General features: G+C 47.3%; 1 protein-coding gene across 1 annotated transcript in view; it reads right to left on the bottom strand.

Annotated features, from left to right (window-relative positions):
- The window catches only part of LOC109887189 (LARGE xylosyl- and glucuronyltransferase 1-like), a 210,686-nt gene that overhangs the window by 24,535 nt on the left and 173,651 nt on the right, over positions 1-12,500 (bottom strand). The window contains 4 exon segments of the mRNA XM_031815405.1: positions 1,020-1,175; positions 1,779-1,904; positions 2,717-2,829; positions 6,655-6,759. Coding sequence (XP_031671265.1) covers positions 1,020-1,175; positions 1,779-1,904; positions 2,717-2,829; positions 6,655-6,759 — 500 coding nt within the window.

The raw sequence follows: 12,500 nt of genomic DNA, 5'->3' as shown, positions 1-12,500 counted from the left end.
GGAGCTGGACTGGGAGGGATACAGGGAACTAGACATGGAGCTGGACTGGGAGGGATACAGGGAACTAGACATGGAGCTGGACTGGGAGGGATACAGGGAACTAGACATGGAGCTGGACTGGGAGGGATACAGGGAACTAGACATGGAGCTGGGAGGGATACAGGGAACTAGACATGGAGCTGGGAGGGATACCGGGAACTAGACATGGAGCTGGACTGGGAGGGATACAGGGAACTAGACATGGAGCTGGACTGGGAGGGATACAGGGAACTAGACATGGAGCTGGGAGGGATACAGGGAACTAGACATGGAGCTGGGAGCGATACAGGGAACTAGACATGGAGCTGGGAGGGATACAGGGAACTAGACATGGAGCTGGGAGGGATACAGGGAACTAGACATGGAGCTGGGAGGGATACAGGGAACTTGGGATGTTTAAAGCTTGGAACACACCTGCCTGGTGTGTTCCTTGTTCTTCATGATGCTCTCTGCGCTTTTAACGGACCTCTGAGACTATCACAGTGCAGGTGCATTTATAGGGAGACTTGATTACACACAGGTGGATTGTATTTATCATCATTAGTCATTTAGGTCAACATTGGATCATTCAGAGATCCTCACTGAACTTCTGGAGAGAGTTTGCTGCACTGAAAGTAAAGGGGCTGAATAATTTTGCACGCCCAATTTTTCAGTTTTTGATTTGTTAAAAAGGTTTGAAATATCCAATAAATGTCGTTCCACTTCATGATTGTGTCCCACTTGTTGTTGATTCTTCACAAAAAAATACAGTTTTATATCTTTATGTTTGAAGCCTGAAATGTGGCAAAAGGTCGCAAAGTTCAAGGGGGCCGAATACTTTCGCAAGGCACTGTAGATCAGTATTTAAACTGACTCTAGATCAGTATCGGTGAACCTACATTCTCAGGGCTGTATTTAAACTGACTCTAGATCAGTATCGGTGAACCTACATTCTCAGTGCTGTATTTAAACTGACACTAGATCAGTATAGTTCCACATACGTTTTCGCTGTTGTGGTCTGTCTCGCTGGGGCAGCCGAAGAGTTCTCGTCTCAGGAGGTTTCCGTCGTACTCCAGGAAGGTGAGGTACAGGTTCCTGAAGAATTCTACATGCTTGTTCTTCACTCTCAGCTTCTTAGGAGAGTTCCAATGGATGACCTGTAGGGGAGGACGAGAGAGAGAGAGAGAGAGAGAGAGAGAGAGGAGGAGAGAGAGGAGAGAGAGAGAGAGAGAGAGAGAGGAGAGAGAGAGGAGAGAGGAGAGAGAGAGAGAGAGAGAGAGGAGAGAGAGAGAGAGAGAGGAGAGAGGAGAGAGAGGAGAGAGAGAGAGAGAGAGAGAGAGAGAGACAGAGTGAGATGGTTAGATAGAGGTTCCTGAAAAGTGCTAAGTGCCTGTTCTTCACAACAAGTTCCAATTAATCACTTGTAGTGGGGGAGAGAGAAGAAGGGAGACAGAGAGACAGAGAGAGATGACAGGCCAGTCAGAGAGACAGAGATGACAGGCCAGTCAGAGAGACAGAGATGACAGGCCAGTCAGAGAGACAGAGATGACAGGCCAGTCAGAGATGACAGGCCCGTCAGAATCAGAGAGATGACAGACCAGTCAGAGAGAGTAGAAGCATCTGGAAGGAGCAGGGGGCATGATGCCGACATTACTCTGCTGTCACACACACACACACACACACACACACACAAACACACACAACGGACAAAGAGGGTGTATGGAAACAGCTGCCATCTGTGTGTGAGATGCTCAACTCACCTTGAGGTCTGAAACATCCTTGTAGCACTTCTCAGAGCGGGTGTGGTCTGACAGCTGGACGTTCCAGAAGCAGGGCAGCTGGTGAACCAGGAAGGGGTTCTGTTTGATCACGGCGTTGAAGATGTCCTGCAGACACACACACAGATCAGACCTTAGTGTAGATAACAGATAGAGAGATCGGACCTTAGTGTAGATAACAGATAGAGAGATCGGACCTTAGTGTAGATAACAGATAGAGAGATCAGACCTTAGTGTAGATAACAGATAGAGAGATCAGACCTTAGTGTAGTTAACAGATATAGAGATCGGACCTTAGTGTCGATAACAGATAGAGAGATCAGACCTTAGTGTAGTTAACAGATAGAGATGGGAAGGTCTGAACTCTCTGTCTCCAGTCTCATCTCTGTCTCCAGTCTCATCTCTGTCTCCAGTCTCATCTCTGTCTCCAGTCTCATCTCTATCTCCAGTCTCATCTCTGTCTCCAGTCTCATCTCTGTCTCCAGTCTCATCTCTGTCTCCAGTCTCATCTCTGTCTCCAGTCTCATCTCTGTCTCCAGTCTCATCTCCGTCTCCAGTCTCATCTCTGTCTCCAGTCTCATCTCTATCTCCAGTCTCATCTCTATCTCCAGTCTCATCTCATTCTCATCTCTGTCTCCAGTCTCATCTCTGTCTCCAGTCTCATCTCTATCTCCAGTCTCATCTCTATCTCCAGTCTCATCTCTGTCTCATCTCTGTCTCATCTCTGTCTCCAGTCTCATCTCTGTCTCCACATGGTAAACGTGCCGGTCATTAATATCAGCTGGCAGCAGCTCTTAAATAAATTCCTTAGTGTTTCATTACCATAAAATACTGACTTCTGAAATGTGATAATCCAGCCGTTTTAATGGTTCAAGTAGTTCAATACAAGGTGTGTTTATGATTCTGTGTGTGTGTGTTACCTGGTCAGCCAGTGATGTAGACAACATGCTCATCAGTTCCCTCTCTGCTGTCAGTCTCCACATCTGTTCCCACCGCAGCTTCCTCAGTCGGTCCAGCAGCAGCAAGATCACACCTGGGACAGAGGTCACATGACTTAACAGACCCAATCAGCAGCAAGATCACACCTGGGACAGAGGTCACATGACTTAACAGACCCAATCAGCAGCAAGATCACACCTGGAACAGAGGTCACATGACTTAACAGACCCAATCAGCAGCAAGATCACACCTGGAACAGAGGTCACATGACTTAACAGACCCAATCAGCAGCAAGATCACACCTGGGACAGAGGTCGCATGACTTAACAGACCCAATCAGCAGCAAGATCACATGACTTAACAGACCCAATCAGCAGCAAGATCACACCTGGGACAGAGGTCACATGACTTAAAGGTAGTCATTATCATTACGAATTAAGTTAGTCAATATCATTGTGAATAAAGTTAGTCATTATTGTTACAGATAATGTTATTCATTATCATTGTGAATAACATTAGCCATTATCATTGTGAATCAAGTTGGCCATTATCACTGTGGATAAAGTTAGTCATTGTCACTGTGAATAACACTAGTCATTATCATTGTGAATAAAGTTTGTCAGTATCGCTGTGGATAAAGTTAGTCATTATCACTGTGAATAACATTGGTCATTATCATTGTGAATACAGTTAGTCATTATCATTGTGATTGTGAATAAAGTGAGTCATTGGCATTGTGAATAAAGTGAGTCATCACCGTTGTGAATAAAGTTAGCCAGTATCATTGTGCATAAAATTTGTCATTATCACTGTGAATAACGTTTGTCATTATCGTTGTGAATAAAGTTAGCCATTATCATTGTGAATACAGTTAGTCATTATCGATGTGAATAAAGTTAGCCATTATCATTGTGAATAAAGTTAGTCGTTATCGTTGTGAATACAGTTAGTCATTATCGATGTGAATAAAGTTAGTCATTATCATTGTGAATACAGTTAGTCATTATCGCTGTGGATAAAGTTAGTCATTATCAATGTGAATAACGTTAGTCATTATCATTGTGAATAAAGTTGGTCATTATCATTGTGAATCAAGTTGGTCATTATCGTTGTGAATACAGTTAGCCATTATCGATGTGAATAAAGTTAGTCGTTATCATTGTGAATAAAGTTAGTCATTATCAATGTGAATAAAGTTAGTCATTATCAATGCGAATACAGTTAGTCATTATCATTGTGAATACAGTTAACCGTTATCAATGTGAATAAAGTTAGGCATTATCATTGTGAATAAAGTTAGTCATTATCAATGTGAATAACATTAGTCATTATCATTGTGAATAAAGTTGGCCATGATCAATGTGAATAACATTAATCATTATCATTGTGAATAAAGTTAGTGATTATCAATGTGAATAAAGTTTGTCATTATCATTGCGAATAAAGTTAGTCATTATCAATACGAATAAAGTTAGTCATTATCACTGTGAATAAAGTCAGCCATTATCATTGTGAATAAAGTTAGTCATTATCAATGCGAATAAAGTTAGTCATTATCATTGTGAATAAAGTTATTCATTATCGTTGCGAATAAAGTGACCTAAACTGTCCCCCCTCTCCGTGTCTCTCACCTGTATTGAAGATGTAGAAAATCCACTGACTGTCCCCCCTCTCCGTGTGTCTCTCACCTGTATTGAAGATGTAGAAAATCCACTGACTGTCCCCCCTCTCCGTGTGTCTCTCACCTGTATTGAAGATGTAGAAAATCCACTGACTGTCCCCCCTCTCCGTGTGTCTCTCACCTGTATTGAAGATGTAGAAAATCCACTGACTGTCCCCCCTCTCCGTGTGTCTCTCACCTGTATTGAAGATGTAGAAAATCCACTGACTGTCCCCCCTCTCCGTGTGTCTCTCACCTGTATTGAAGATGTAGAAAATCCACTGACTGTCCCCCCTCTCCGTGTGTCTCTCACCTGTATTGAAGATGTAGAAAATCCACTGACTGTCCCCCCTCTCTCTGTGTCTCATACCTGTATTGAAGATGTAGAAAATCCACTGACTGTCCCCCCTCTCCGTGTGTCTCTCACCTGTATTGAAGATGTAGAAAATCCACTGACTGTCCCCCCTCTCTGTGTGTCTCTCACCTGTATTGAAGATATAGAAAATCCACTGACTGTCCCCCCTCTCTGTGTGTCTCTCACCTGTATTGAAGATGTAGAAAATCCACTGACTGTCCCCCCTCTCCGTGTGTCTCTCACCTGTATTGAAGATGTAGAAAATCCACTGACTGTCCCCCCTCTCCGTGTGTCTCTCACCTGTATTGAAGATGTAGAAAATCCACTGACTGTCCCCCCTCTCTGTGTGTCTCTCACCTGTATTGAAGATGTAGAAAATCCACTGACTGTCCCCCCTCTCTCTGTGTGTCTCTCACCTGTATTGAAGATGTAGAAAATCCACTGACTGTCCCCCCTCTCTGTGTGTCTCTCACCTGTATTGAAGATGTAGAAAATCCACTGACTGTCCCCCCTCTCTCTGTGTGTCTCTCACCTGTATTGAAGATGTAGGAAATCCACTGACTGTCCCCACTCTCTGTGTGTCTCTCACCTGTATTGAAGATGTAGAAAATCCACTGACTGTCCCCCCTCTCCGTGTGTCTCTCACCTGTATTGAAGATGTAGAAAATCCACTGACTGTCCCCCCTCTCTGTGTGTCTCTCACCTGTATTGAAGATGTAGAAAATCCACTGACTGTCCCCCCTCTCCGTGTGTCTCTCACCTGTATTGAAGATGTAGAAAATCCACTGACTGTCCCCCCTCTCCGTGTGTCTCTCACCTGTATTGAAGATGTAGAAAATCCACTGACTGTCCCCCCTCTCTGTGTGTCTCTCACCTGTATTGAAGATGTAGAAAATCCACTGACTGTCCCCCCTCTCTCTGTGTGTCTCTCACCTGTATTGAAGATGTAGAAAATCCACTGACTGTCCCCACTCTCTGTGTGTCTCTCACCTGTATTGAAGATGTAGAAAATCCACTGACTGTCCCCCCTCTCCGTGTGTCTCTCACCTGTATTGAAGATGTAGAAAATCCACTGACTGTCCCCCCTCTCCGTGTGTCTCTCACCTGTATTGAAGATGTAGAAAATCCACTGACTGTCCCCCCTCTCCGTGTGTCTCTCACCTGTATTGAAGATGTAGAAAATCCACTGACTGTCCCCCCTCTCCGTGTGTCTCTCACCTGTATTGAAGATGTAGAAAATCCACTGACTGTCCCCCCTCTCCGTGTGTCTCTCACCTGTATTGAAGATGTAGAAAATCCACTGACTGTCCCCCCTCTCCGTGTGTCTCTCACCTGTATTGAAGATGTAGAAAATCCACTGACTGTCCCCCCTCTCCGTGTGTCTCTCACCTGTATTGAAGATGTAGAAAATCCACTGACTGTCCCCCCTCTCCGTGTGTCTCTCACCTGTATTGAAGATGTAGAAAATCCACTGACTGTCCCCCCTCTCCGTGTGTCTCTCACCTGTATTGAAGATGTAGAAAATCCACTGACTGTCCCCCCTCTCTGTGTGTCTCCCACCTGTATTGAAGATGTAGAAAATCCACTGACTGTCCCCCCTCTCTGTGTGTCTCTCACCTGTATTGAAGATGTAGAAAATCCACTGACTGTCCCCCCTCTCTGTGTGTCTCTCACCTGTATTGAAGATGTAGAAAATCCACTGACTGTCCCCCCTCTCTGTGTGTCTCTCACCTGTATTGAAGATGTAGAAAATCCACTGACTGTCCCCCCTCTCTCCATGTGTCTCTCACCTGTATTGAAGATGTAGAAAATCCACTGACTGTCCCCCCTCTCCGTGTGTCTCTCACCTGTATTGAAGATGTAGAAAATTCACTGACTGTCCCCCCTCTCTGTGTGTCTCTCACCTGTATTGAAGCCCCTCTCCAGGGCGGGCCAGGGCCGGTGATTCTTCCACAGGTTCCCCAGGTACCAGTCACTCTGGTTCTCCACCAGACCTAGAACCTGCTGACCTAGAACACAGAACACAAACAGAACACTCAGGTTACTATGGTTCCCCAGGTACCAGTCACTCTGGTTCTCCACCAGACCTAGAACCTGCTGACCTAGAACACAGACCACAAACAGAACACTCAGGTTACTATGGTTCCCCAGGTACCAGTCACTCTGGTTCTCCACCAGACCTAGAACCTGCTGACCTAGAACACAGAACACAAACAGAACACTCAGGTTACTATGGTTCCCCAGGTACCAGTCACTCTGGTTCTCCACCAGACCTAGAACCTGCTGACCTAGAACACAAAACACAAACAGAACACTCAGGTTATTATGGTTCCCCAGGCACCAGTCACTCTGGTTCTCCACCAGACCTAGAACCTGGAAAAGAGAGACACACAGAACACTCAGGTTACTACCAAAGGGCTGCTCTATAGAAAAGTAATGTCTCATTATCATAATTACCCACCAGGGGGCGCTGTGGAGTCAGCTGTCAGACAACACTCAGGTTACTACCAAGGGCTGCTCTATAGAAAAGTAATGTCTCATTATCATAATTACCCACCAGGGGGCGCTGTGGAGTCATCTGTCAGACAACACTCAGGTTACTACCAAGGGCTGCTCTATAGAGAACACACAAACAATGCTGCACCATAGAGTAGTGTTGGCTCGTTATAACAATCACCCACCAGAGGGCGCTATGGAGTCAGCTGTCAGACAACACTCAGGTTACTACCAAGGGCTGCTCTATAGAGAACACACAAACAATGCTGCACCATAGAGTAGTGTTGGCTCGTTATAACAATCAGCCACCAGAGGGCACTATGGAGTCAGCTGCTCAACAAGCTGTTAGTAGAGCCCATCACCAAGAAATAAAGTGGAATGAATGGTGCCTTTTGAGCAAGACAATCTGCTCACATTGTTAAAGCTGATGGAGTAGATGAAGGTAAGAAAAGAGAGAGAGGTGGAACATCTAGTCATGAAAGAGAGGAGGGGTCGTGGAGTACAGGAGCTCAGGGAGGACTGGAGGGGGAGGTATCGTCTTGGAGGAGAGGAGAGGAAGGGATCATCTTGGAGGAGAGGAGAGGGAGGGATCATCTTGGAGGAGAGGAGAGGGAGGGATCATCTTGGAGGAGAGGAGAGGGAGGGATCATCTTGGAGGAGTGGAGAGGGATCATTTTGGAGGAGAGGAGAGGGAGGGATCATCTTGGAGGAGAGGAGAGGGAGGGATCATCTTGGAGGAGAGGAGAGGGAGGGATCATCTTGGAGGAGAGGAGAGGGAGGGATCATCTTGGAGGAGAGGAGATGGAGGGATCATCTTGGAGGAGAGGAGAGGGATCATCTTGGAGGAGAGGGAGGGATCATCTTGGAGGAGAGGAGAGGGATCATCTTGGAGGAGAGGAATCATCTTGGAGGAGAGGAGATGGAGGGATCATCTTGGAGGAGAGGAGAGGGATCATCTTGGAGGAGAGGGAGGGATCATCTTGGAGGAGAGGAGAGGGATCATCTTGGAGGAGAGGAATCATCATGGAGGAGAGGAGAGGGAGGGATCATCTTGGAGGAGAGGAGAGGGAGGGATCATCTTGGAGGAGAGAGAGGGATCTTCTTGGAGGAGAGGAGAGAGAGGTATCAGCTTGGATGAGAGAAGAGGGAGGGAATATCTTGGAGGAGAGGAGAGGGAGGGATCATCTCGGAGGAGAGGGAGGGATCATCTTGGAGGAGAGGAGAGGGAGGGATCATCTTGGAGGAGAGAGAGGGATCATCTTGGAGGAGAGGAGAGAGAGGGATCATCTTGGAGGAGAGGAGAGGGAGGTATCATCTTGGAGGAGAGGAGAGGGATCATCTTGGAGGAGAGGGAGGGATCATCTTGGAGGAGAGGAGAGGGATCATCTTGGAGGAGAGGAATCATCATGGAGGAGAGGAGAGGGAGGGATCATCTTGGAGGAGAGGAGAGGGAGGGATCATCTTGGAGGAGAGAGAGGGATCTTCTTGGAGGAGAGGAGAGAGAGGTATCAGCTTGGATGAGAGAAGAGGGAGGGAATATCTTGGAGGAGAGGAGAGGGAGGGATCATCTCGGAGGAGAGGGAGGGATCATCTTGGAGGAGAGGAGAGGGAGGGATCATCTTGGAGGAGAGAGAGGGATCATCTTGGAGGAGAGGAGAGAGAGGTATCATCTTGGAGGAGAGGAGAGAGAGGGATCATCTTGGAGGAGAGGAGAGGGAGGTTCATCTCAGAAGAGAGGAATCATCTTAGAGGAGAGTGAGGTTAATCTCGGAGGAGAGGGAGGGATCATCTCAGAGGAGAGGGAGGGATCATCTTGGAGGAGAGGGAGGGATCAAGTTGGAGGAGAGGAGAGGGAGGTATCATCTTGGAGGAGAGGAAAGGGAGGTATCATCTTGGAGGAGAGGAAGGGATCATCTTGGAGGAGAGAGAGGGATCATCTTGGAGGAGAGGAAGGGATCATCTTGGAGGAGAGGGAGGGATCATCTTGGAGGAGAGGAAAGAGAGGTATCATCTTGGAGGAGAGGAATCATCTTGGAGGAGAGGAGAGGGATCATCTTGGAGGAGAGGAATCATCTTGGAGGAGAGGAGAGGGAGGGATCATCTTGGAGGAGAGGAGAGGGATCATCTTGGAGGAGAGGAATCATCTTGGAGGAGAGGAGAGGGAGGTATCATCTTGGAGGAGAGGAGAGGGATCATCTTAGAGGAGAGGAATCATCTTGGAGGAGAGGAGAGAGAGGGATCATCTTGGAGGAGAGGAATCATCTTGGAGGAGAGGAGAGAGAGGGATCATCTTGGAGGAGAGGAGAGAGAGGGATCATCTTGGAGGAGAGGAGAGGGAGGTTCATCTCGGAGGAGAGGGAGGGATCATCTCGGAGGAGAGGGAGGGATCATCTCGGAGGAGAGGGAGGGATCATCTTGGAGGACAGGAGAGGGAGGGATCATCTTGGAGGAGAGGAATCATCTTGGAGGAGAGGAGAGGGATCATCTTGGAGGAGAGGAATCATCTTGGAGGAGAGGAGAGGGAGGGATCATCTTGGAGGAGAGGATAGGGATCATCTTGGAGGAGAGGAATCATCTTGGAGGAGAGGAATCATCTTGGAGGAGAGGAGAGGGAGGTATCCTCTTGGAGGAGAGGGATCATCTTGGAGGAGAGGAATCATCTTGGAGGAGAGGAGAGAGAGGGATCATCTTGGAGGAGAGGAGAGAGAGGGATCATCTTGGAGGAGAGGAATCATCTTGGAGGAGAGGAGAGGGAGGGATCATCTTGGAGGAGAGGAGAGGGAGGGATCATCTTGGAGGAGAGGAGAGGGATCATCTTGGAGGAGAGGAGAGGGAGGTTCATCTCAGAGGAGAGGAGAGGGAGGGATCATCTCGGAGGAGAGGGAGGGATCATCTTGGAGGAGAGGAGAGGGAGGGATCATCTTGGAGGAGAGGAGAGGGAGGGATCATTTTGGAGGAGAGGAGAGGGAGGGATCATTTTGGAGGAAAGGAGAGGGAGGGATCATTTTGGAGGAAAGGAGAGGGAGGGATCATCTTGGAGGAGAGGAGAGGGAGGTATCGTCTTGGAGGAGAGGAGAGGGAGGGATCATCTTGGAGGAGAGGGGAGGGAGGGATCATCTTGGAGGAGAGGAGAGGGAGGGATCATCTTGGAGGAGAGGAGAGGGATCATCTTGGAGGAGAGGAGAGGGAGGGATCATCTTGGAGGAGAGGAGAGGAGAGGGATCATCTTGGAGGAGAGGAGAGGGAGGGATCATCTTGGAGGAGAGGAGAGGGAGGGATCATCTTGGAGGAGAGGAGAGGGAGGGATCATCTTGGAGGAGAGGGAGGGAGGGATCATCTTGGAGGAGAGGAGAGGGAGGTATCATCTTGGAGTAGAGGAGAGGGATCATCTTGGAGGAGAGGGAGGGATCATCTCGGAGGAGAGGGAGGGATCATCTTGGCACAGGGGTTTGGGGTGAGTTGAGGTAGGGGTTATTGAAGAGATAGAGGATGAAGGGATGGAAGGAAGGCAGCTCTAATGAAGACTAAGGAAGATTAATGAGGGACTATTGGGTGTGTGTGTGTGTGTGTGTGTGTGTGTGTGTGTGTGTGTGTGTGTGTGTGTGTGTGTGTGTGTGTGTGTGTGTGTGTATATATGTGTGTGTGTGTGTGTGTGTGTGTGTGTGTGTGTGTGTGTGTGTGTGTGTGTGTGTGTGTGTGTGTGTGTGTGTGTGTGTGTGTGTGTGTGTTGCAGCTGCTATTCAAACAACAGAGAGCAGACATGCTTTAGATGTCGTGAAAACAAAGCCCACGGCTCTGTTACTCTCCTCTCAGAGGGACAAGTGACTGGGACAATCAGAGGGGAAGTACACTCTCTCTCTCCCTCAAACTATTTCTCAGAGTCACTCTCTCTCTCTCTCTCTGTCTGGTCCCAGTCTCCCTCTCTCCCTCCCTCCCAGTATTTCCCAGTCCCTCAGAGACCTGAGTAGCGGGGAGGAAGACACACTTATAAACAGATACTCAGATGTCAACTAGAGACTTGGGGGAATTCAGAAATCAAAGAGTGTATATTCCATTTGTTTTAGTATTCGTCACCTGTGAGTGACATGCAGAAGAATCAAACAAATGTCTCTCCCTTTACAGATGCATTCGTTCTAAACAGAGGCTTTTCACTGCGGATATGATCAACTTCTAGTCTGGAGGATGTAGATCCCAAACCACTGTTGTCAAAACCCTCCTCTTCAAGTCAGCCAGACATGACAAGGGGAAAGGAAACACAAAACAACTAAATCAATACAATCATTTTATCAGCTTCAACAAAGAAGGGTCTCTGTGCCACTTCGAGAGCAGACGAGATGTCACTATGAAATAACCCCCCATTTTAAAATCCGCCCCAATTCTCCAACCCCCTTTTCAGAAAGACTTCCAAGCGCTTGTCTCATATTTTCTAGAAGGTTCCAGTCGCCCCGTCCAGATGTTCAGTACGGTAACTTGTCTTCTTGTCTTCACAGACAATTAACTTGCATTGTTACTGGTTAGTGGATATTGATCCTCCAATCAGAGATGTTGGCATTGTGATGTCATTGTTACTGGTTAGTGGATATTGATCCTCCAATCAGAGATGTTGGCATTGTGATGTCATTGTTACTGGTTAGTGGATATTGATCCTCCAATCAGAGATGTTGGCCCCCCGGACCAAAATGAGACTCAATAACTTCTATTTATAGATTAGCAGTTGAGACAGAGAAAATACATTCACTAAATCGTTGTCCCAAACGGCTCCCTACTCCCTACATAGTGCACTACAGTTGACCACAGACCCTATGGATCCCAGTCTAAAGTAGTGCACTACAGTTGACCACAGACCCTATGGATCCCAGTCTAAAGTAGTGCACTACAGTTGACCACAGACCCTATGGATCCCAGTCTAAAGTAGTGCACTATAAAGGGAATAGGGTGCCATTTGGGATTCAGGCTAAGATAACAGTATGCATGGTGTATCTATTGGCAGTCTTCTTTAGGCGGTGATTCTTAGCAGGGAATCCATACGCTATCTTCTACCAGTAGAGGGAACTTATCGCATCTTCATTTCATTACATGTGGAGAAGAATAGAGAGAGAGACAAAGAGAGAGAGGGACAGGGAGAGAGACAGAGAGGCAAAGAGAGACAGAGAGAGACAGAGAGAGAGAGAGGGAGAGGGAGAGAAACAGAGAGAGAGAGAGGGAGAGAAACAGAGACAGAGAGAGAGAGACAGAGAGAGAGAGAGACAGAGAC

This window comes from Oncorhynchus kisutch, unplaced genomic scaffold (assembly GCF_002021735.2).
Source record: "Oncorhynchus kisutch isolate 150728-3 unplaced genomic scaffold, Okis_V2 Okis09a-Okis19a_hom, whole genome shotgun sequence".
Classification (NCBI taxonomy): Eukaryota; Metazoa; Chordata; class Actinopteri; order Salmoniformes; family Salmonidae; genus Oncorhynchus; species Oncorhynchus kisutch.
The sequence above is the reverse complement of the archived record's forward strand: the minus strand, read 5'-3'. Positions and strand labels throughout refer to the sequence as shown.